The sequence below is a fragment of the Rhincodon typus genome, chromosome 5 (genome assembly GCF_021869965.1).
Source record: "Rhincodon typus isolate 14 chromosome 5, sRhiTyp1.1, whole genome shotgun sequence".
NCBI lineage: Eukaryota > Metazoa > Chordata > Chondrichthyes > Orectolobiformes > Rhincodontidae > Rhincodon > Rhincodon typus.
In genome coordinates, this window is record NC_063336.1 from 15,819,739 (window position 1) to 15,844,278 (window position 24,540).

Sequence of the window (24,540 nt, forward strand, 5' to 3'; positions counted from 1 at the left end):
TCTGACTATCCAAAGACCAGAATATTTGGGCCTCTGTCAAGTCTGCTTTCTCTTCACTTAAACGTGTGCCTCCTCCTATTTCTCCAAACTGTATTCTCTTAGCATTGGTCTATTTGTTATGATACAGTATTCCCACAGTATTGCTGAAAGAAGGATTTAAATAGATTCATTTTGCTGAGTGAACTTTGCATCACGTACGTGGTCAGCTCTTCAGTAGTTTTATTTTCTTCTGTAGAATTTTGGATTGTATTCATTAACTGATCCTGGTATCAATTTACAGAATAGTATTGTGAAATCAAAGTTATTTTGCGCTCACTGGAAAGTGAGTATGGTTTGCTATTACGCATTGATAGCAAGTTCAGATTTGTCTTAAGTGTGAACCTTTAAGTTAACAGAACTTATCTTGTTTCTCGCCATTAGTACTGGCCAGCAAGATGCAGCTGAGATTAACAAAAAGGGCAGTTTTCCATTATTTGAATGATGATACAATTTGACAAATCAAGATTTTTTTTTTAAAAAGCCAATTTTTTAGAAAAGAAGATAAACTTCTACCCAGCCGAAGCTCCCATTAAAATGTGGAAACCTTTCAGCATGATGGTGATATTTGCAATTGCAGAGAGGATGGTGAACTTGAAGATGGTGAAATAGATGATGACGGACTTGAAGGAAACCCTGAAGTGAAGAAAGAATCAAAAGAAAGTGAAAAAGAGGACAAATCATCCCATAGACGATCAAAGAAGAAGAGAAAGCGAGAAAAAGAAAGGGAAAAGAAAAAAACAAAAAGGAGAAAGAAAGAGAAGCACAAGGTAATGTGCAGAGATGACCCTGTTCAACTAGTATTTTTTTTATGGATAATTTAATTATTGTAGAAAATAACTTTAAAGATTACATTTTATTTATAGTTGGACAAACTTGGATTGTTGACGCTAGAGTGTCAGGGGCTCAGGTATAACTTGGTAATTGAATTGAATTAGCTTTCTATATATATATTGAAGTATATAAAATTGAGGGGTGTGGATAGGGTAGATAGATGATGTCTTTCTCTCCAAGGTGGAAATGTCACCAGGGGTGTAGCTGTAAGGTGAGAGGCGAAAAGTTTGAAGATGTGTGAGGCAGACTATTGTTTACACAGAGGATGTCAGGAGCCTGGAATGCGCTGCCCGGATTGGTGGTGGAAGCAGGTACGATAGCAACATTTAAGAGGCATTTGGACAAACACATGAAGAGGCAGGGAATAGAGGGACATGGACCATGTGCAGGCAGGTGGGATTAATTTAGAATGGCATCATGGTTTGCACAGAAATGGTTGGCTGAAGGGCCTATTCTCGTGCAATATTGTTCTGTGTTGTGTACCTGTATTGTATTTTTGTCTTGTTTTTTGCAGCGACATTCTCCTTCCAGTGGTGACTCAGACTTCAGTTATGACTCTGATATTGATGCTGAAAGATCATACAAGAAAGGTCCTGTTTCCTATCGAGAATATGATCCTCCTTTCTCTCCTGTAAGTAACTAAAAATATTTGTGGTACGGTCTCTAAGTAGGAAGGTTGTATCTTTGTGCTAATCTAGTACATATACTAATTCCCTTAACTAGGCTCGCATAACCAACCTAGCCCCAGTGTGAAGAAACTTACAAGCATGTGTAATTTTCTTTTTAATCAACTGAAGAAGAAATGTTCTTGGGTAATGTCGAAAAAATGTGAACCTCCCTCTTATTTCGAAGTGCATATGTAACCTAAAATCTTTCTAATATTTGGAATGCTCTGTTCATTGTGTGAAGTTGATCCTTTTATTTCATCTCTCAACTAGCCAGTTACTGGACTACTGTTACTCACGTCTTGACTTGTGTTAAAACTGTTTCTCACTCATTTAACTTCATGTCCTTTAATACTACTCACTATCCCTTTTGGAGTCTACAGTGTAGCATCACTGAGACTTTTTAAATAATCTGTGCCACAGAAATTGTGTAGGCCTGTTAGGTGTTTTTATAAATTCCTTTACGTACTTTTTTTAAGTAGATATAGAATTTGAGTATTGCTGAAAATGTGGAAACTTGCACTCATAGACTCATAGAGTCATTGAGTCATACAGCACGGAAACAGACCTTTGGTCCAACTCATCTGCTGTGACCAGATATCCCAATCTGACCTAGCCCCATTTGCCAGCATTTGACCCATATCCTTCTAAATCCTTCTATTCATGTACCTATCCAGATGCCTTTTAAATGTTGTAATTGTACTCACCTCCATCACTTCCTCTGGCAGCTCATTCCATACACACACCACCCTTTGCGTGAAAAGGTTACCCCTCAGGTCCTTTTTAAATCTTTTCCCTCTCACCTTAAAACTATTTGCTCTAGTTTTGGACTCCCCCCATCCTAGGAAAAAGATCTTGGTTATTCACCCTATCTATGCCCCTCATGATTTTATAAACCTCTGTAAAGTCACCCTTCAGCCTCCGATGCTCCAGGGAAAACAGCCCCAACCTATTCAGCCTTTCCCTCAAACTCAAACCCTCTAGTTCCAGCAGCATCCTTGTAAGTCTTTTCTGCATCCCTGGAAGTTTAACAGCATCTTTCCTGTAGAAGAATGACCAAAATTGTACATGGTATTCTAAAAGTCGCCTCACCAGTGTCCTATTCACTGCATCATGGCATCCCTACTCCTGTACTCAGTGTTCTGACCGATGAAGGCAAGTCTGCCAAACACCGGCTTTAACACCCTGTCCACCTGTAACTCCGCTTTCAAGGAACAATGCACTTGCACCCCCTAGATCTCTGTGTTCGGCAACACTTCCCAGGGCCCTACTATTTACTGTATAAATCCTTCCTGGTTTGCCTTAACAAAATGCAACACCTCACATTTATCTAAATTAAATTTCATCTGCCATTCCTTGGCCTATCTGAACTCTGAGATAATCTTCTGCACTGTCCACTGCATTACCTACTTCAGTGTCTCCAGCAAACTTACTAACCATACCTCCTATATTCACATCCAATTCATTTATATAAATAACAAAAAGCAATGGGCCCTGCACCGATCCTTGTGTTACACTGCTGGTTACAGGCCTGCAGTCTAGAAAACAACTCTACCATCACCCTCTGTCTCATACTTCAAGCTAAATTTGTATCCAGTTGGCTAGCTCCCCCTGGATCCCATGTAATCTAACCTTACTCACCAGACTACCATGCGGAACCTTGTCAAACACTTTGCTGAAGTCCATACAGACAATGTCTACCACTGTGCCTTGATCAATCTTCTATATCACCACTTCAAAAAACTCATTCAAGTTAGTGTGACACGATTACCAGTGCACAAAGCCAAGTTGGCTACCGTTAATCAGTCCTTGCCTTTCTGAATGCATGCAAGTCCTGTCTCTCAGGATTCCCTCCATCAACTTACCACACTGATGTAAGGCTCACCGGTTTATAATTCCTTGGCTTTTCCTTACCACCTTTTTAAAATGATGCGCTACCTCCAATCTTCTGGCACCTCACCCATGGCTATCAGTAATACAGATATCTCAGCAAGGGACCTAGCAATCTCTTCCCTAGCTTCCCACAAAGTCTGGGAAACACCTGATCAAGTCCTGGGGATCAATCTACTTTTATATGTTTTGAGACATCCTGTACTTCTCTGCTGTAATAAGAACTCTCCTCAAAACATCACTATTTATTTCCCCAAGTACCCTATCTTCCATGTCCTTCTCCACAGTAAATACTGACGCAAAATATTTATTTAGATCCTCACCCATCTCCTATGGTAAGAGGCCCTGTTCTCTCCATAGTTACTCTTTTGATTACTTATACAGTCTCTTTGGATTCTCCTTAACTGTTTGCTATCTTATGACCACTTTCTACTCTCCTGATTTCCCTCTTAAGTATACTCCTACTGCCCTTATACTCCTGTAGAGAGTCACTCTGTCTCAGCTGTCTATACCTGACCTATGCCTCCTTTTTCTTGACCAGAGCCTTAACTTCTCTAGTCATCCAGCATTCCCTGCACCTATCAGGCCTGCCCTTCTCACTAAGAGGAACATGCTGTGTCTGAGCACTTGTTATCTCATTTTTAAAGGCTCCCAATTCCCAACCATCCCTTTACCTGTGAATGGTCTCCCCCAATCACTTTTTTGAAAGTTCCTGTCTAATATTGTCAAAATTGGGCTCACTCCAATTTAGAACTTTAACTTATTGATGAGTTTTCTCCTTTTCCATCACTATTTTAAAAACTAATAGAATTATGATCACTGGCCCTGAAGTGCTCCTCCACTAACACCTCTGTAACTTGCCCTGCCTTATTTCCCAAGAGAAGGTCAAGTATTGCTCCTTCTCCAGTAAGTACATCCACATACTGAATAAGAAAGTTTTTTGGACACTCTAAACAAATTCCTCCCCATCCAAGTCCATAACACTATGACAGTCATTCATTCATTCATTGGGGCAATTTGCAAGAAATACCAATATAGTAGGAAAATCACATTTCTCCTTTATGAGAGGAGAGTGCCGATGTTCTGTACTACCTTATGACTAGATTTAAATTTGTTAAATTGCTTGGAATGCAGTACCTTTCATTATACTTGTCTTCATGTGGCTGAATTGCAAGACTCTGTGTTACCATGTAAGTTATTAGTGGCCTAGTTTAACATCCTCTTATTCTATGGATCTTTGGCCAAGTCAGAGTAGAAGTCCATACTTGGCTTGTGTCTTAATTTTCTTTCCCCCCTCTCATACATATACTCTTGTCATTAAGGGATTGTTGACCTTTTAAGAATGTTTTGTCTGGTCACTTTCTTCAGTATTTCCTCCTTTCTTCCTCATTTACTTCAAATGTGTTAGGTGCCGTGCCGCCTTTTTCTCCAAGTGCCTCCACTGTTCTTGATCATAGTTCATAAACACAGAAAAGGTTAATAATGTTCAAAACTCTAGGAGGTCTTCAGCCCTGTGGAAAGGAAGATATTTTCCCCCCCATCTTAATGTTAGTGTAAAATTTGACTTAATACTGTGTTGTCAACCAGGTTATTTTGCTGATGTTGGCCCCCCAATATTTTCAGAATATCATTTTTCCTGTATTTTTCATTTGCATTGCCTTCTGTCTAACTCTAGGTGATCAGTTTAAATAGTGACTGGCATTGACTTATGTTTGTCAATATAATTGCCATCACTTGGTGATCATAATGCACAGAAATCATTAAATTAAAAAAAACTTTGAGAAGAAACCTTAATTTGATCTGGATTTAGGTTATTATGTTATGGGCCTCCTGTTCTCATCAGAGTCAGAGTTTTCTTGTTAAAGTGTACTGAAAGTGTTAAGGCAATACTGTTGTTAAATTTTAGAATTTCTGCTGTATATAGTTCTAACTTAGCTACCTTTCTTTCAGCATGCACAAGGACCTGGAAATTACATGAAATCCCCTTCACAGAAATGTTACAATAACAACAAGGCTGATAACCGAGATTATGCTGAATATAGTGACTACAGTGAGGAGAAATATGATGCCTACGAAGAAGAGGAATGTGATGACTTTGCTCATGAGTTAAAGCAGTACAAACAGGCAAAGGAAGCTTCAGCGGTTATGACTCCTAAAGGGTCACCTATGGGACAGATGCGAAAGCCTGGAATGAAAGGTACCCAGGATTAGTCAGTAACTTCAAAAGCATGTATTTTTGAACTGCACTGCATGTTGAGGCTTTCAAGAGAGATACGTTATTGCATTTAAAGTAAAAATTTTGAGCATTTGTGTGTGCAAATATTTCTGCAATAATAGATTAGTATTTATTTTCACCTTTACTATAATAAAATGTCCAGGGCACTTCACGGGAGCATTTAAGTCATGTTTGATACAGTTAATGTAAGATTTTAGACATGTTGAAATTATCAGATTTTTTTCTCAAGTGAAATGAGGAAACAGTGTTTCCACTGGCTGGGTTTCAGTAAACACCATTTGAAGGTAATTAACAAAAGAAATTAAAGTTTTCTATGCAGAATGAGTGTTTTTTTAAAATCTTGTAGCATGTGGGCGTTGCTGGCTGGTTTAGCATTTATTGCCCATCCCTAATTGACTTTGAGGTGGTGGTAATCTGCCTTCCTTGAACCACTGTAGGCCACATTCCCCAAGTAGACTCTCAATGCTCGTTAAGGAGGGAATTCCAGGATTTAATGGCACTGATGATATGGCAATACGAGTCAGGATAGTGATTGGCTTAGAGGAGAACTCTGACTTGGGGTTGGTGTTGCCATTGTCCTTACATGGTAGTGGTTGTGGCTGTAGAAGGTCCTACCTGATGATCTTTGGTGAATTTCTGGAATGGCTCACAAGGTATAGAGTCATACAACGTGGAAACAGACCCTTTGGTCCAACTTATCCATGCCGATCAAATTTCCCAAACTAAACCTGTCCCATTAGACTGCATTTAGCCCATTTCCCTCTGAACCTTTCCTATTCGTGTACCTGTCCAAGTGTCTTTTAAACGTTGTAACTGTACTTGCATCTACCACTTCTTTGGCAGTTCATTCTGCATATAAACCATCCCCTGTGTGAATAAGCTGCCCCTCAGGTCCCTTTTAAATCTTTCTCCTCTCACCTTAAAAATATGCCGTCTAGTTTTGAACTCCCCTACTCTAGGGAAAAGACCTTTTGCTATTCACCTTATCTATACCCCTCATGATTTTATAAAGCTCTATAAGGTCATCCCTCAACCTCCTATGCTCCAGTGAAAAAAATTCCAGCCTCTCCTTATGACTCAAACCTTCCATTCCCAGCAAAATCTTGGTTGATCTTTTCTGCACCCTTTCCAATTTAATAATATTCTCCCTATATCAGGGCGACCAGAACTGTACAATGTACTCCAAAAGTGAACTTAACAACATTGCTGTACAACTGCAACATTACGTCCCAATTCCTATACTCAATGTTCTGACCTGATTACAGTCTTCAAGATATTAACAGGAAAAGACAGGGTAGATAAAAATCAACTATTTCCACTGGTTGGGGATTATAGAACAAGGGGGGATAGCCAGAGCATTCGGGCCAGACTGTTCAGGAGAGATGTTGGGAAGCACTTCCGCACGCAAAGGGTTGTAGATGTTTGGAACTATTTTCCACAAAGTTGATACTGGATCTCTTGTTAATTTTAAAACTGCAATGGATGAATTTTTACCAAGCAAAGATTTTTAAAGAAAATAGGCCAACGGCAGGTGTATGGAGTTGGGACACAGATAAGCGATGACCCTGTTGACTGGTGAACAGGCTCAAGACCTATTGAGCAAGTCTACTCCTGTTCCTGTGTGAGTTGCAGGGTTGAAAGAGTGGCAAGGAAGAAGTGCAGGGGAAATATGAGCATGTAATCTACTCCAAATTCTTCAGATGACTGTTGAGAGATGTTAGAGCTTGACTTTCCACACATCCCGGAACTGTTGGAAGTCTCTCTAACTTCCTTGTCGGTGCAGTTGAGATTGGGCACCTCACTGTTTGTGCATGTCACATTTACATGTTTCCTAACACCCCAGAATGCTGATGCAATGTAGCCTCTTGATATATCAGTACAGAATGGTTTTAAATAATTCACAAATTGCCTGAATTAAGCAAGTCGTCAAGAATTTGAAAAATCTTTTTATTGAATTTGTGTACAATGAGGTTATAAAACGTTTGCTTTTGGAAACCGAGATCCATCCAGTCCACTGAGTCTCTGCATTGAAATATTCCAAGGTCAGCTGCAGCATCAGTTAATGCAAAGTAAATCTGACCCGTTTATGTATCCTAATTCTAAGATGAGTATCTAGTTTTTGCTTATTTAGTGCAACAACATCCCTTTGGCTTTTTTATGTAAGATTGGCAACTTATGAATTTGGAGATGTTTTGGTCTTTGTCTATTAATTGTTAGTCAAGATGGCAATGTCTGGACCTACTTCATGTAGTTCAGCAAATAGAAGAAGCTATCATTCCATGAATCTGTCATTTTAATTTAAGTACCTTAAGTATCAGCCATCTTAAGTATCAGACATCAGTATCTTAAGATCTAACTGATTTGCAAAGATGCACTAGAACTGAAAAATGGAGCATGAGTGCTGTAGTTTCTTGCTCCAGTTTGTATGCTCCCTGCCAGGAGAAATTTACCTGTAATCTATTTCCCATAAAAAGGAAAACTCTAGACGTTGGTGGCGCCAATTTTGTAGTATACAGTTCTAGAATATGCAAACTTGGCTGATAAAGGCATGTGTGATTAGAGAGTACAAAAGAAACTTAGAAATTTAATTTGATGTGAAATTGTTCCAGGTATTATGCAAAAAGGTAGAGGTAGAGGAATTGGTCGGGGCCGTGGTATGAGAGGACAACCGAAACAGAAGCGCAAGGTTTGGGGTCCTGGAAGAGGAGCTGATGGTGGTATGATGGATGCTTCTGATGAGGTAAAGAGAAAGGTAGTTACTAACTTACTGTTGTGACATCCTTTGCCATAATATGTTAAATTAAGACATTGTGTTCTGTCACTGGAACCTGAACTGAATGGAAGAACACTCTGCTGCAAAATACAGTGGAACAGTCTCCAATATCAGGCAGTTAAAAATCATGTGGTTTGAGAGCTCTGATGCCATTTGTTGTGCAATGTGCTGTGCGTTTTTAAAATTTATACTTATTCTTTGCACGAGGGGTAAATGACTATTTCTCAAAGGAAAGGGTATGGCATGGTTTTGCAGTGTGAAATGATGTTAAAGACAGTGCAAAGTTTAATGTAGTAACTAGTCAGACTATTCGACTTGAATGATGAACTTATTAAGGTAGCCACTGGTTCTGGTATTTATTAATTATAATTTATGTTCTCTAAACAATAATTCTTGGTAGTTGAAGCACCTTTGTTTTAATTGCGTTGTCTAAATTTCTTTGGTGTAGTACTGCTTCATAAATGTTTCAGTCTGCCCTTTCTCTTAAATATTTGGCATTATAAAAGATTGAATTAATTCAAAACTGTTCAAAATTCTTGGATTGTAAACATGAAACGGTTTTAAATTATCTGCCAAAAATTGAAGCGCAAATATAACCATTGTTCACTTGAAAAAGCTCGATTTGTTGGACGTCCCTTAGAAGCATGGTATGACACAGCAATGATAGAGGCTATGTTGGCTCTTCAGTGTTCAATATTATTCCTACTTCACTGCAAATGCAGTCAGCTTCACTTTATTTACTTTGTCAAAATTGTTGATGATTTTGAAAATCACAATCAATCTTCCAGTCTCTGTACTTAAAAGAGAATAACCCAAGCTTTTTCAGTTTCTCCACATAAGTCTTCTATCCATGGTACATTATGCACTGTTTCCAAAGTCCTGATGTTCTTGAATGGTGATGATCTAAATTTAGCACAGTACTGTAGCTGAGACTTAACCAGTGTTTTAGAAGGATCTGATATAACTTTATTAATAGAGGAATAGAATACAGAGTAAGTTAAGGATTGAATATCATTTTCCAGTAGCCTTCTCTATTTGTCCTGCCACTTTCAAAGATTATCTGCTTATACTTTCAGGTCCTGCAATCCTTTTAAATTTGTGCCATTCATTTTGTACTGTTTTTCCTCTCCTTACTAAAATGTACAATTTCATACAGGCGGCATGGTGGCTCAGTGGTTAGCACTGCTGCCTCACTGCTAGAGATTCCACTCTTCAGTGACTGTGGAGTTTTCACATTCTCCCCATGTCTCTGTGGTTTTCCTCCAAGTGCACTGCTTTCCTCCCACAGTTCAAAGATGTGTGGGTTAGGTGGATTGGCAATGCTAAATTGCCCATAGTATCTAGTTCGATTAGCCGTGGGAAATGCAGGATTACAGGGCTAGGGTTCGGGATGCTCTTTGGAGGTGTTAACTCGATGGGCCGAATGGCCTGCTTCCACACTGTATGGATTTTATGATTCATACACTTACAAGGCACAAATGTGGAGCATAGTATGACTGTTTATCTGCGGATGCTGTCAAATCTGTCAGATTTCTGTAGCACTGTTTTTATTGAGGAGCGTGATGGAGTATTCTTCACTTATCTGCATGTATGATTCAAGAAACTTGACCTGCTGAGCTTTTCCAGCAACTTTGTTTTTGTTCCTGATTTACCGCATCCGCAATTCTTTCAGTTTTTATTTAGATTTTGTTTGTGTCTGAGAAGTTTCTAAGTATGTAGCTTCTTACTACAAGCTACTGCTACAATCAGCACCCTGTTCTCAAGCTGTGAATGCATATTTTTAAGTTTGTTTGTTGTGTCCTAGTCCTGATGAGTGCAAGACAAAAAGCTTCAACTTTTCTTGTCTCTTTTTATCAATATTTAAGTTTTGTACAACCAAGTAAATACCAATAGTTAGCACTGTAGGCTGAAAGGAAGAGGTGACATACAGAGTGACCACTATGCACCACACTTACTACATTGCGTCAACAGTATCAACAAGAGACACACCACTTGGTCTTTTATCCAAGGTCACTTTCCTCAGTTACCTAGATATGTGGACCTGGTAGCTTCTATCCTGGGGACTGCCAATCTTTTATATACTTTCTAATTTTCATCCAGTCAGTATCACTGCTGTTGCCTTTTTTACTGCTACTTTGGAGCATCCTCTTGTGAACATTAATTTACACCTGTATGCCATATGTAAACGCAAGCTTCATGACTTTATTTTTATCATTATAGAAAGTATTTTATTTATTCTAAATTTTTTTCTTAAACTGACACTTTGGGTAGGGACAACTTTGGGATTAAATGATTAGGAAGGTGAATTATAGGCTAATGTATCAACAATTCTAAGCTTTTTAAAAAGCTGTACTAATTAACCTGGATTTAATAGCATTGAGCCACCAGTTAAGCAAACTGGGGAAACAACTGCTGTTGTTTTAAGCAACATTACTGACCTAAATACTGTATCTGGCAGGATGGTTATGGAAATACAAATTTTCCTCGGAAGAAGAAGAAAAATCAAGATTTTTCATTCCATGGTGAAAAGATTAGAAAAGGCGGCATATGCAAGTATTTTCTGGAGGGACGCTGTACTAGGGTAGGTTTTGTGTTGTAAAATTTGTGTCTGTCATGTTATCTTAATCATCTAGGTAAGCTACTGGGATACATCAGCTAGAAATGCAATTAAATGTAATACAAAATTTCTTTCTCATTTTCATTCTTCCTCTCCTATTGCACCGCATTCCCACCTCATCCACTGTCGTTTTGATTGTGAATGTAGATTGTGGGTGGTTGCCGTTTTCAGACACTTGTTCATACAAGTTAGATTTCTGTTGGTGAACCCACATCCATTGTGAATAGAAATGTCAAGTTTAGACATGCATTGAACAGGAATGGTTTGCAAACAATTAGCAACATGTCTTTGCTGAATTGGAAACAAATCATAAATGATGTTCACCAGACATTCATGAAAATGCCCACCTGCTGTACTCACTGTTCAGGGAAAAACAATTTACTGTGGAGTTGGATATAACATGCATCAATATATCTAGCAAATTCAGTTATGGTGTGAAAGTCTCATTGTGTCCAAGTCTTACTTACCGACACGACTAGGCCCAATCCAACATTGCGCTGACTCCCCCACTGGCCTCTGCCCCAACCCCTACCTCTGAAGGCATATACTTTTGCTATATGATAGCTAGCGATTTGATGATGTAGTAGTCAATAAAGCTGTTTTAAAACAGCACTTCATGTGAGACCTTATGAAAGTTGGGCATGGTTTCTGTGTAGATTCTCTGACTCTTGCCTCCACCACTATGGAAGTTCACCTATAATGTGGTTTCACTTCTTGGATCCTGACATTTGTATTTTAACAGACTTTTACTGTTTTAATTTGGATGAAGTGAGTTGAGGAATATTTGATACAATACAGAATAAGGCATGTGTCTATCATTATTTTGTTGTAGAATAGAAACTTTTTTAATCACTTCATACCGGAATACATAAATCTTTAGTTTATTCACACGCATAAGTGTTTGTTTGCACAGAAACCTACAGAGAGGATTGCACACGTAGACATACCTGCGTAAATCAGATGCCCACATAGACTCTTGTCGGTTCTATAGCTGAGAACTGGTTAACACCTATAATATTAGCCTTTTTACTTGATCATTTCAAGGTACATAAAAGTGGTAATTAAGTCTATTTCTTTTTACGTTCCTGGCAAGAGTCAAAGAATTGCAATTTGTAAAATAAAAGCTTCAAAAGTATTGTATTTTTTAGCTGCATCAAATTTGCCATCTTTGATTTGCAAATGGAATATATTTTTTTTAAAGGGGGACCAATGCAGATATAGTCATGATGTTGTCATACAGAAGAAGAAGGACATCTGCAAATTCTACCTAAATGGGTTTTGTACCAAAGGAGATAACTGCATTTTCATGCATGATATCCTTTTTCTTTATTAGTTGTATATATGTGTAGAAGCATTCATTCTCTAATTTTGGCTTTCATTAGACCTTTGTGTTCACGGGCTGATCCCCTTCTTTGATATTTGTCTCATTTCAGAACAAAGCTATGAGTTTCATTCCATTGAATTGTTTAAATAGCTGCTTCCAATGAGCCTCAAGAATATTTTTATGTCTGTACTGAAAATAATTGAAACTAGTGATTTCTTGATGATCCTGTAAGTTTTAGAAGCCAGTCCAAGCATTTAATATAGCCTCTATATGCAGAAATGTTAATCCTCAGAAAATACAAATTAGGTACAGAAGGCCACTTGGCCCCTTGAGCCTTCTCTGCAATTATACTCCATGCTTCTGCCTACCCTGCTAACCTTTCACCACTTTATTCATCTAAAATCTGTCTGTCACTATTTTAAAAATATTCAAGAATTCTGTTTCCACAACCTTTTTGAAGAAGAAAGTCCAGGTGTTAGTCTAATGACATGGAGTTTGAGGATTATCACATCAACCATGATCTCATTGGACTTGATGAGGTTAGATAGTCTCAACACTTGTTTGAGAAACTGGTAAACATCTAAACTGAAAGCGAAGCGATAAAACCTGACAATGTTAAAAGCACCATTAAAGACCTTTATTTATGAAGGTCATGGTAGATAGTGAGAAAACTTGGTAAACCATCTTTGAGGCTTTTGCTAGAGCTTACAGTTATTTCAGTAAGAGATTTGAATTATTCATAACTCAATGAGCTAAGAGCAGCTTTGTAACTGGGGTGTGGGTGTGGGTGGGGGTGTGGTGAGGATCTTGATTACACTATCAAGTGATGCCAATCATATCCATAATTATCTGGGAGGAAGGTGACATGGTGATGTCTAATGTCACTGGACTGGTAGTACAGAAGCCCAGACTATTGTCCTCGGGGTGTAGGTTGAAATCCCATGGCAGATGGTTGAATTTAAATTTGATCAATATATCAGGAATTGATTTTAGTGATAGTAATCATGAAGCCATTGTCAGTTTTAATGAAAATAATTGTACTCACTTGTCTTTTGGGGAAAGAAATCTGTATCCTCCAGCCTATGTGTGACTCCACCCTCTCAGATGTGGTTAATACCTTCACTGATTTTTGAAATAAGTTTAGCAAACCACTCAATTCAACGGCAATTTGGCATTACCAGTCGTACACTTGAATCTTGAAAGAATATAAACATAGTTGAGGATGTATTCATATCAGCCACAGAATCAAACAGCAATTTTGAAGGCAGGAGGTAATTAATTTTCAGTTTGGAGCAGCCCAAACCATATCACGTTGCCATGAAGGTGGACTGTGGAGGTTCGGGAATAATCCTGTGTTTTAGTTTATCTGGGTGTTTTCTCTCGCTAAAAGGGCCACATGCAGTTAGTTTTGAAGCAATCAGAAACAGAAATCGTGCATATGCTGTGAACTACCTGTGAGACTAGGAGTAGAGAAGCCACTAAGAATTGGGTGTATTTCTGATTTTTAAGTCACTAAGCAAGAAGGCAAGTGAATCTAGTCCTTGAGCTGAGGAGTTATCAGCAATGAGGTCTTAAAAGAAATTTAGAGAGTTGCCTAGCCATAAACTCACATTGCTTAGAATAACTGGAACACTGACGTGAAATCAAAATGAATTCTTGGGAGCTGACATACTTCTTGGTTGGTCACTGAAGGAATCTCAAAATATAAGGGAGCTTTTTTTTCCTGGGGCAATAGGGCAGTTGAACTGGATTTATAGTCGTAAGGTTGTATTAGTGCCGCTTGCTTTGTTTTTAAATCTACAGTTTGTAAAAAAAAAGTTGTGTAAATCATGGAAAATTGTTTGATCAAATTTGTCTTTTTGAATGGTTCGAGTTCTGTATGTAACATTACTTAATTATTGTTAATGTTGCATTTTATTAATGGAAAAACATACATGTACACCTTTTATATTTTGTGAACTTTCTGAACATTCTTTCCCACAGACTGCCTTGTTCTTTTCAAGTTTTTAAATGTTTACATTCCTTAATGTACTTATACGTGAATATCCATGCAAGTTCTACCACACCGGAGCAAAGTGCTATCAAGGAGATAACTGCAAATTCTCTCATGCTCCACTTACTGAAGAAACAAGGGAGCTATTAGACAAGGTTTGTCAACAACTGCATGCAATTTAAAACATCATTTATATCATATATAACCATATTGAATGTTGTGTGGCAAAACAGACCATATTGTGTCTCAGATGTAACTGGGTTTGTTTGCTGATCTGTGGTGTATTAGCTAATCTTAATGCATGTAATACTGATGATGCAAAGTTGACTTCAGCACCCTTGTTATTTCCTATTTCAGTGACCAACCACAGCCTGTAGCGAGTGTCAACAGTGAGATTTTTGTATCTTGGATGCTGTAAAGTCAGAAGTGTTGATTCTTTTTGAGTAGTGCTGAAGCTTATTTTAAGATTTTTGAAGAACCATCACTTAAGGCAGATGCTGGACTGAAAGAAACATTGATTTTGTATTATCACTTTTAATGAATTTGAGAGTTAGATTTGCGTCTTGGTAATTGCACCGCAGGTTTATATTGCCTTTGAAAACTGATGCCATTGACCGTTTCTGGGTGTGGCCATTTCACATAATTCCTGAGAGCATTATTGACTTACCAAGCATTGGTAATTTTGCATTTGTATTGCCAGCAATTATATAGAAAGAGTGTTCAGTTGTAGATGCATTTTTTTCTTAACCTAACCATGGTTTTAAATAAATTTAAGTCCTAAACTTTGAAACAAGTGTTTGTTATCATATATTATGATGCTCGAGACCTGATGGAATGAGGAAACGGGATTTGGGTGTTGGGTGTATTAATTAATCGTTAATTGGGTGTGAATTGGTTGTATAAATATGGTGAGTTAGTAATTAGTGGGATGAGAGTTCTATGGATTGGTTAAGTGAGTAAATGCTCTCACTAAAAGTGGACACTTGGACTTCAAAGACAGTTAACCGGTGAACATCAATGCTTTCACAAATTTTGCAATTATTTTATTAAATCCATGCCTGTTTCACAAATTAAGTCATTATATTTTATCAGGTGCTGAACAATGAAAATATAAATTACGACAATAACAATGATCACAACAGTACCAATGATTTTGATAATTATGAATATGATTATGAGTATGTGTATCATGAAGATGATGATAAACTTGAAGTTGAAGAACTTAGGAAACAAGGTATAGCTCCTCTTCCGAAGCCACCGCCAGGAGTTGGATTATTACCAACTCCTCCACAACCACCAAACTATCCTGGTCCAATGCCAATGGGTCCTCCTGGCAACCAACCACAACCAACTTCACCAGGGAGGAAGATTCCCTCTATATTTGATATCGTTGTACAGCCAACGAGTGTTTTTGTTCACAAGATGGGACGAAGGTATGTTGATTTGCACATGTACTATTGGAATAAAAGCCACTAATCGGGCATTAATTTGATGGGCTACCAACACCATTCAAAGCAAATTCAGTAAAATATCTGGTAAATGCATGTTGCACATGTATAGCCTTTACTGATTTGAATAGATACATAATATGGTACTGCTATTTATTTATGGACAATTGTTTGCACAAGTCAGTGGTTTCCTTGTCTACTCACATTATCTAACTTTAGACTTGATATAGATCCATTTGCACTAACAGCTGTTTTCAGTGGAAAGATATTTCAGTTTGTACTGATGCTTGGTTAGGTGCAACCTATTTCTAATCTGGAGTTGAGACTATCCTAACTGCAGTGAAATTATAACCAGCCTCAGTCCAGTTTATATTGGAGCTAAACAGGTCACAAGTCTGCATTTATATAATGGGAGTTTTGTGTAAATATAAGCCCAGACTAGGCTAAACTTGTGTTGTGCAAATGTACCATAGAGTACAAACATTAAGCTTATTTTCTAGATGGTTTATTTGTCTTCACTATGTGGTAACGGTGTTGAAATTATTGATATTCTGTTTAAAGAACCAGTGTTTTGAGTTAAATGCTGATTTTTTTTTTTCCGATTGAAATCTGAGAGTGGTCTATTGTAAAATAAGTGATTTTGAAATCTGTGGGCGTTTTTAATTAGTTTTCTTCATATCTATAACATTAGAGTGTTTTACAGTTCTCAACCCATTGCCTTGTTCAGAAAGTGATAGAAAAAACCAACAGTGCAATATCTTCTTTCTGCCAGGTTTTATTACAAAATGACTTTGATTTTGTGGAATTGTCTTAAACGACAACAAAGATTTCACAAATTTTAATAAATAATACATTACTTTAGAACAACAACAGTGCTGTCAATGCCATTGTGTTGATTTGATAAGTCATTTGGGAGTAGCAGTTGGGGTTAAAGACTTGGGTAGAGGGATGACAGATGGAGTTTAATCTGTAAAAATGTGAGGTAACGCATTTCGGGAGGTCTAAATAAACAGTAAATGGCAGAACCCTTAAGAGTACTGATAGGCAAGAGGGATCTGGGTGTACAGGTACACAAGTCACTGAAAGTGGCAGTGCAGGTGGAGAAGGTAGTCAACAAGGCATACGGCATGTTTGCTTTCAAAGGCTGGAGCATTGCATTTTAAAATTGGCAGGTAATGATGCAGCTTTACAGAACCTTAGTTAGGCTGCATTTGGAATATTATGTTCAGTTCTGGTTGCCACACTACCAGAATGATGTGGTGGCTTTGGACAGGGTATAGAAAAGATTTACCAGGATGTTGCCTGGTATGGAGGGTATTAGCTATGATATGGAAACTTGGTTTGCTCTCACTGGAATGACAGAGATTGAGGGGCGACCTGATAGAGACCTACGAGATTTTGAAGGGCATGGACAGAGTGACAGTCAGAAGCTTTTTCCCAGGTGGAAGAGTCAGTTACTAGGGTGCATAGGTTTAAGGTGTGAGGGGCAAGGTTTAAAGGTGATGTACGAGGCAAGTTTTTTTACACAGAGGGTGGTGGGTGCCTGGAATTCGCTGCCGGGGAGGGTAGTGGAAGCAGATACGACAATAACTTTTAAAAGGCATCTTGACAAATACATGAATAGGATAGGAATAGAGGGAATATGGTCGCCAGAAGGGTAAGGGTTTTGGTTGTCACGGGCAGCATGTCGGTGCAGGCTTGGAGGACTGAAGGGCCTGTTCCTGTGCTATAATTTTCTTTGTTTTGTTCTGTTCTAGTTGTTTTCCCTTTATAGGAAAACAAGAAATCTACATATAATGCTGGAGGCTTATATGTGGGAAATTGAATAGCTTTTCTATTCCAATCTCAAGTTTTTTCAGTAATACAGGCTTTCATTCATGGGCTTATTCTTTCTACAATTATCTGTGGTCAAAATAATCTTTTACGATTATCTGTGGTCAAAAACAATGCCGTGGTCAACCATTCAGATACAGAATAGAATTAAAGAGTTGGGAATGCAGGATTTTCTCAACTGGAGCTGATGACCTCCAAAGAAATGGGAGAAAGCAGAACCTTGTATAAAACAGATCCTGAGGCATTAATTATAGATTTGATTGAATTCTTCTTAGAATAATGATGGTATTTAAAAATAATTGAGCCTGACTTGGAGAGTGTGGAGTAGCAAGGATATTAACTGGCAAATTAAATTGTGTCTCTGGTTGGCTCAGAAAAAGAGATGGCTTTCTATCTGTTTTTCATTAACCGTTTACTCTTTTGTAGGCCGCAGATTTGTAATTCACCGTCACCTCCACACCCGCCATTTGAAGAAAACCAACTGCCGCCTCCCCCTCAGATGTTTGGAGCAGGTCCAGGTCCAGAACAAAACATGATGCCTCCAGGACCCAGTGGGCCTTCAGAGTCTCCTGGTAGTTTTGGTCCTCCTTGTCCTCCCCATAGTATGCCAGTTCCACATGGTCTGCCTGGGCCAGTCATGCCTTCAGGCTTACCTGGACAGCAAGTATTACAGGGCCAGCCTGGAACATCAGTTCCTCCAGGGCATCCTGGTTTACCACCACCTCCAGGATTTCCAGGTCCACCAGTGAATGCAGGACCAAATGAATCTCCAGGTCAGATGGGATTTCAGGGAGGTATGGTGAACATGCCTATGGAACATCAGGTGCTGCCCTCTCAAAATCAGGCGCACCCACAATTCACAGTCGATGCATCTCAACAAATGCAACAAGATGGTTCATACCAGCAAGACATTGCATACCAGCAAATCCAAAATCCAGTGGACTTCTATAACTCCTACTATTCCCAGAAAGTAGTGCATAGTTTGGAGCAAGAAAATCATATGGGAGGTATGGCATGATTATCACTCAATTAAATCAACATGTTTGAAGATGTTGCTTAAAGGAACACTATGTCACATTTAAAATAACTATGGTTCAGACACATGTTCAACATCAAAATATGTATTCACATTTTTAAATTAGTCTTCAACTAAAACTAATCAGGTTCCTACCATACAGTTAGGACAAACATTCCTGTATCCATTGATGTAATAAATAGTTTCAAGTGACTAGAAGTTAACGGTCCACAATATTGAAACATGCTTTATGTCAAACAGAAAAGAGTAGAAGGTAATGCTGATAAGTTTAGATGAGTAGTGGTCGAAAACCATATTTGAAACAGATGAGCCCACTTTTTTTTGCAGCAATGTACTTAGTTTAACGTGCATACAAGGCTACTCCAGTATTGCAGTACGATGTTTATTTGTGTTGTGCCCATGCTATGCTGTGCCAAACCAGAACAGACTTCTTGCTTGTAATTTGTCAAGTTGTGAATTAGAAATCTCAATAGGATTTTGCATTCCAGTCAGATGAGTAGGCAAGCAATTTAACTTGGACCACTCTGGCTTATCTCTGAGACTGTCAATGCATTGGTCGTTATCTTCTAAAATTCTATAGATTCTGGAATTATTTCCATGGATAGAAAGATAGCAAATGTCATCCCACTATTTAAGAAGTGAAGACAGAGAAAGCAGGGAACTATAGACCTTGATAGCATTACATCAGTAGTAGGGAAATGCTTTAAGCTGTTTTAAAAGATGGGGAAAATAGGCACCTCGGTGGCATGGTGGTACAGTGCTTAGCACTGTTGCCTCACAGCACCAGGGACCCAGGTTCGATTCCAGCTTTCAGTGACTGTCCGTGCGGAGTTTACACATTCTCCCTGTGCCTTTGTGTGGTTCCGCCAGGTGCTCCAGTTTCCTCCCATAGTCCAAAGACGTGCAGGTTAAGTGGATTAGCCATGGTAAATGCGGGATTACGGGGATAAAGTGGGGTCTGGATCTGGGTATGATGTTCCTCAGAGGGTCAACATGGACTCAGTGGACTGAATGGCCTCTTTCTGAACTGTAGAGATTCTATTCTACGATTCTGTAATGATTTGATTGAGGATAATAAGCATGGATTTGTGAATACAAGGTTGGTAGGAGAAATCGATGTACCGAGCATTTATAAAATAATGAGGTTAGAAAGAATATGTGTAGAAAGGATGAACTTGTTGATAAATCACTAAAGGCTGATGTTCAGGTACAGCAAGCTATTAGGAAGACTAATGGAATGTTAGTGTTTATTATAAGAGGATTTGAGTACAAGAGTAGTGCAGTCTTGCTTCCATTGTAGAAGAGCTTTGTTAGACTGCACTTAGAGAACTAGGTCCAATTTTGCTCCCTTCATCTCGGGAACGATCTATTGCTGTAGTGGGAGTGCAACTAAGGCTCATCGGATATATTCCCAGGATAGTGGGACTGTCCTATGAGGGACAATAGAAAACTATTTTCTGTAGTGTTTTTGAAGAGTGAAAAGTGATCTCGTTGAAACGTAAAGAATACTTAAAGGGATAGACAGGAAAGATGCATGTAAAATATTGCCCCTGATTGGTGAGTCTAGAACCTGGAGCACAATTTAAAAATGGTTTGGCGGGGGGGAATGTCACTAAGTCCAAGATGAAGAAATTGTTTAGTCAGGCTTGTGAACTTTTGGAATTCTCTGCCATGGAGGGTTGGGAAGCTTAGTTTTTAAGTATAGTTAAAGTAGTGATTGATTGATTGATTTCTGATTGCCAGTGGTGTACAGAGTTATGGGGATAGGGTGGCTAAAAGGCATTGAAGTGTTGGATCAGCTAATATTGTGTTGAATGGTCTACTCCTGTTCTATTATGAATTGATAACTAGCAGGAAATGATTCCATGCCTACACCAGGGCAAGATAAATGGAAATTAATCTGAACATTGCAACCCTGTCATATCATTTTATTGTAATTTCCTTGTAACATCCAGTTTGTAACCCATTAATGTCTTGCTGGATTAAAAAACAAATCTGTTTTATTTTGTCTTTTAAATATGCAGATGGAGTATCAAATTTGACATCTGAGCAGAGAGATCATCAGTCTTATTTGGGCACAGATGATTCCAGAGATAGTGACACTGAATCGGATGCCAGCAGTTCAACAGGTCGTAAGCCGAGTGTTACTGTTCCAGACTTCCTCCCAGCCAAACAAAAAGCTTTATTTCTAAGAATTAAGCAGAAGCAACAGGAAGACGGAGGATCAGACAACAACCAGTCACAGCTGCTACAGAACCGAGACGAAGGTTGGTCTTTAATGCTGTTAATTTGATTGTTTTGGCACTAAATGGTGATTACTGTCTTTTATTTTCTAAATTTTTTTTTTAGTTGCACCAGTTTTTACCTTCCTGACCTGACGGTAGGGTGGCTCAGTGATTAGCACTGCTGCCCCTCAGTGCCAGGGACCTGGGTTCATTTCTAGCTTTGGGTGACTGTGGGTTTCTGTTGGGTGCACCACACATTCCATGCTTGGGTGGATTGGCCATGTTATAATTGCCCTGTAATGTCCAGGCATAATCTGGTTAAGTGGATTAGCCATGGAAAATGCAGGGCTATGGGGACTAGGGGGTGGCTTTGTCCAGGTGGGATGCTGTTTGGAGGGTCTGTGCAGACTCAATGGGCTGATTGGCCTCTATCTTCACTGTAGGGATTCTATGATTCTGTATCAGGTCTTTTTGGAATTTGTGTGCTGCAAGCATCACAGTATCAATTACTTGGTTCCTCTGAGTGCATCTAGTCACTTAAGTATTGGTAGATTGGAAACAAAAGATCTAATAATTCTTCTTTATTCATTTGGCCATTACGTAGAAATAACTGCAGTTTGTTCCATCTTTGGAATGGGGTAGAATGTAAGCAGCATTGGCTTCTGCTTCAAGTGTCTTATGGTCTTCCTGCCAGTTGTTCTGTGCACAGCCCATTTGGACAGCTCTTTGATAGATTGGAAGAAGCTTACTCTTTCTTTTTGATTAAACACTAATTGCGAAGCAACCTTATCAAGTCCTCCAGGCTCAGGAACTTTAATTTGAGGCTATAAGGAGAAATGCCAGCATCACATTTTTGTATGTATGGGGCATATACTTGGGAAGGGTCTTATTTGCTGTTATGGATAGTATGCAGACTACTCATATTAATATGCACAGTGAAGTCCCGCCATTTACGTGGGAAATGGAGTATCTTGCAAACAGCGAACATGTTTTCTTATTGGAGTAAATTAGATAGCTTCTGACCATCCACAACTTTGTGATCTACAAATATCATGACTGCAGAAAAGTAGAATTTTGAAGTTCGAGAAGGTCTGTTCTCAGATGAAGTGGCCATTTTTGGGAAAATAAAAGTAATGAATATTGGTAGAAAAAGATCATTTCAGTGATGGGGATTGGTACAATATGATTGTCATTAGCCAGATTAAAAGATACATTTGCAAGGTGATGGTTATGTAGATACAAAAATTAGACTAGATAAGGTGAGATCATATGGTGCATTCTGTTATGAAGGCAAACATGAATTAGTATCATGTCTGAGATCAAAACAATAGCAGATTTAGACATCTCATAATACAGCTGGGTGAAACCTAATGTGTAGTACTGTATCCCATGACAATCGTGAATATGTGAACACTGATGCCATAGCCATGAAATGATGCACAGAATGCCTTACATGGGTGAGCAAATTTGCAAATGACCAAGACACACATAATGAGGTTTTACTGTAATCAAATGTTGCTCAGTCACTGGATTTGTCATGTATCCAGTTCCCCAGCTCAATTTGGACACTGAGTTTTTATTTAAAAGTGTAACATTTAAAAGTGAGGATGCCTCTTGATCTTTTTTTTATTAGATGGTCAGAAGATTTTAGTATGAAACAACAAGAAAATCTATAGGTTTTTTAAGATTATTAAGAATAAGATGATTACTAAGGAAAGATTGGGACCTATTAGAGACCAAAGGGGCAACATGTGCATGGAACCAGTGGATGTGGATGAGGTCTTAAATGAATACTTCTCATCTGTATTGGCAGGGAGAAGGACATTGTAGCTAGGGACTTCAGTAGGGATGGTGAGCTTCTAGAATCTTTAACGTTAACAATGAGGAGGTATTAGATATTTTAGTGGGCATAAAATACTATGGGAGGCAAAGGAGGAGATTGCTGGGGCCCTGAAGGCTATATTTAGCACTTCTCTGGCCATAGGTGAAATGCCAGGTGGCGGAAGGATAGCTGATGAGGTTCCTTTGTTAAAGAAGGGCAGTAGGGATAGCCCAGGTAATTTAGAGATGAGTTAGTCTGATGTCAGTGGTAAAGAAATTACTGGAAAAAAATTCTGAGGGACAGGATTAATCAGTATTTTTTGGTCCAAGGCTAGGATTGATTAGGGATAGTCAACACGAATTTGTTACAGGGAGATCCTGTCTGACTAATTGAGTTTTTGTTTGAAAAGGTGACTAGATTATTGATGAGGCAGTGCAGTTGATGTGGTTTACTGGATTTCAGTAAGGCTTTGGCAAGGTGTCGCATGGAAGACGGTTCCAAAAGCTAAGAGTTTATGGGATACTGGGCAACATGGCAAACCGGATCCACAATTAGCTTGAAAATAGGAGGCAAAGGGTGACGGTGGAGGTTTGTTTTTGTGATTGGGAGCCCGTGACTCGTCGTTTATCACAGGGATTGGTGCTGGGACCCTTGCTGTTTGTTAATGATTTGGATGTGAATGTAGAAAATCTTAGCAGCACATTTGCAAATGACACGAAAATTGGTAGTGGTGTTGTCAGCGAGGAAAGTGGTCTCAGGCTACAATCTGATATTGATCAGCTGGTAAATTGGGCAGAGCAATGGCAAGTAGAATTTAATCTCAATAAATATGAGGTGATGCATTTTGGGAGGTTTACTAAGAGAAGGATATACACAATAAATGTTTGGTCCCGAGGGAGTACCGAGGAGCAAAGGGATCATAGTATACAAGTCCATCGACCCCTGAATGAGTCAGCATAGGTAGAGATGGTGGTGAATAAGGGATACAGGATGCTTACCTTTATTAGCTGAAGTGCAGAATACAGAAGCAAGGAAGTTTTTTTACACCCTTATGAAACATTGGTTAGGCCACAGATAGAATATTGTGTGCAGTTCTGCTTGCCCAACTATCAGAGGATGTGATTGTACTGGAGAAGTGCAGAGGAGGTTCACCAGGATGTTGCCTGGAAAGAGATACTGGATAGACTGGGCTTGTTTTCCTTGGACCAGAGGAAGCTGAGGGGGATCTGATTTGTGGTGTACAAAATGAGAGGCATAGATAGAATAGATTGTGGGAATGTTTTCCCTATGGCAGATATGTCTAAGACTGGAGGACATAATATTAAGGTGAGGAGTAAGCAGTTTAGAGGAGATCTGAGGAAACATTTGTTCACCCACAGGGTGGTAGAAATATGGAACATACTGCCTGAGAAAACAGTGGAAGCAGGCACTCTTGCAACATTTATGTAGCATCTGGGTGAGCACTTAAAATGCCAAGTCATAGTAGGCTATTGACAAGTACAAGTAAATGGGATTAGTGTAGTTTGGTGTTTGTTAGTCAGCATAGACATGGTGAGCTGAGGGCCTGCTTCCATGCTGTTTGACTCTATGACTAACAGTTAATTTCTAATCATTCCAGAACAAATAGATTTAAAACCTTTAGAATGTTTTCTTAAGTTTTGGTTGATGTGTGTTGGACAAGCATGGACCACCACTGTGTATGAATCTTGGCCACACCAATATTTTTGCTTTTAAGGGGAACGCTTGAGGAGAATAGAATTGCCATGATTCATTGAGATGGGGAAAGATGGGGCAAAGTTAAGTAAAGC

The 24,540-nt window shown here is 38.9% G+C and overlaps 1 protein-coding gene across 1 annotated transcript in view; it reads left to right on the forward strand.

Moving 5' to 3' along the window:
• The first annotated feature begins 411 nt into the window (after nt 1-411).
• LOC109922040 (zinc finger CCCH domain-containing protein 6) overlaps nt 412-24,540 on the forward strand; it is a 29,435-nt gene continuing 5,306 nt past the window's right edge. Inside the window, exons 1-10 of the mRNA XM_048597166.1 lie at nt 412-806; nt 1,385-1,501; nt 5,376-5,622; nt 8,271-8,401; nt 10,893-11,015; nt 12,253-12,364; nt 14,414-14,523; nt 15,461-15,801; nt 18,076-18,656; nt 20,710-20,952. Of these exons, the coding sequence (XP_048453123.1) occupies nt 5,400-5,622; nt 8,271-8,401; nt 10,893-11,015; nt 12,253-12,364; nt 14,414-14,523; nt 15,461-15,801; nt 18,076-18,656; nt 20,710-20,952 (1,864 nt within the window). The 5' untranslated portion in view covers nt 412-806; nt 1,385-1,501; nt 5,376-5,399. The remainder of the gene's footprint in view (nt 807-1,384; nt 1,502-5,375; nt 5,623-8,270; nt 8,402-10,892; nt 11,016-12,252; nt 12,365-14,413; nt 14,524-15,460; nt 15,802-18,075; nt 18,657-20,709; nt 20,953-24,540) is intronic.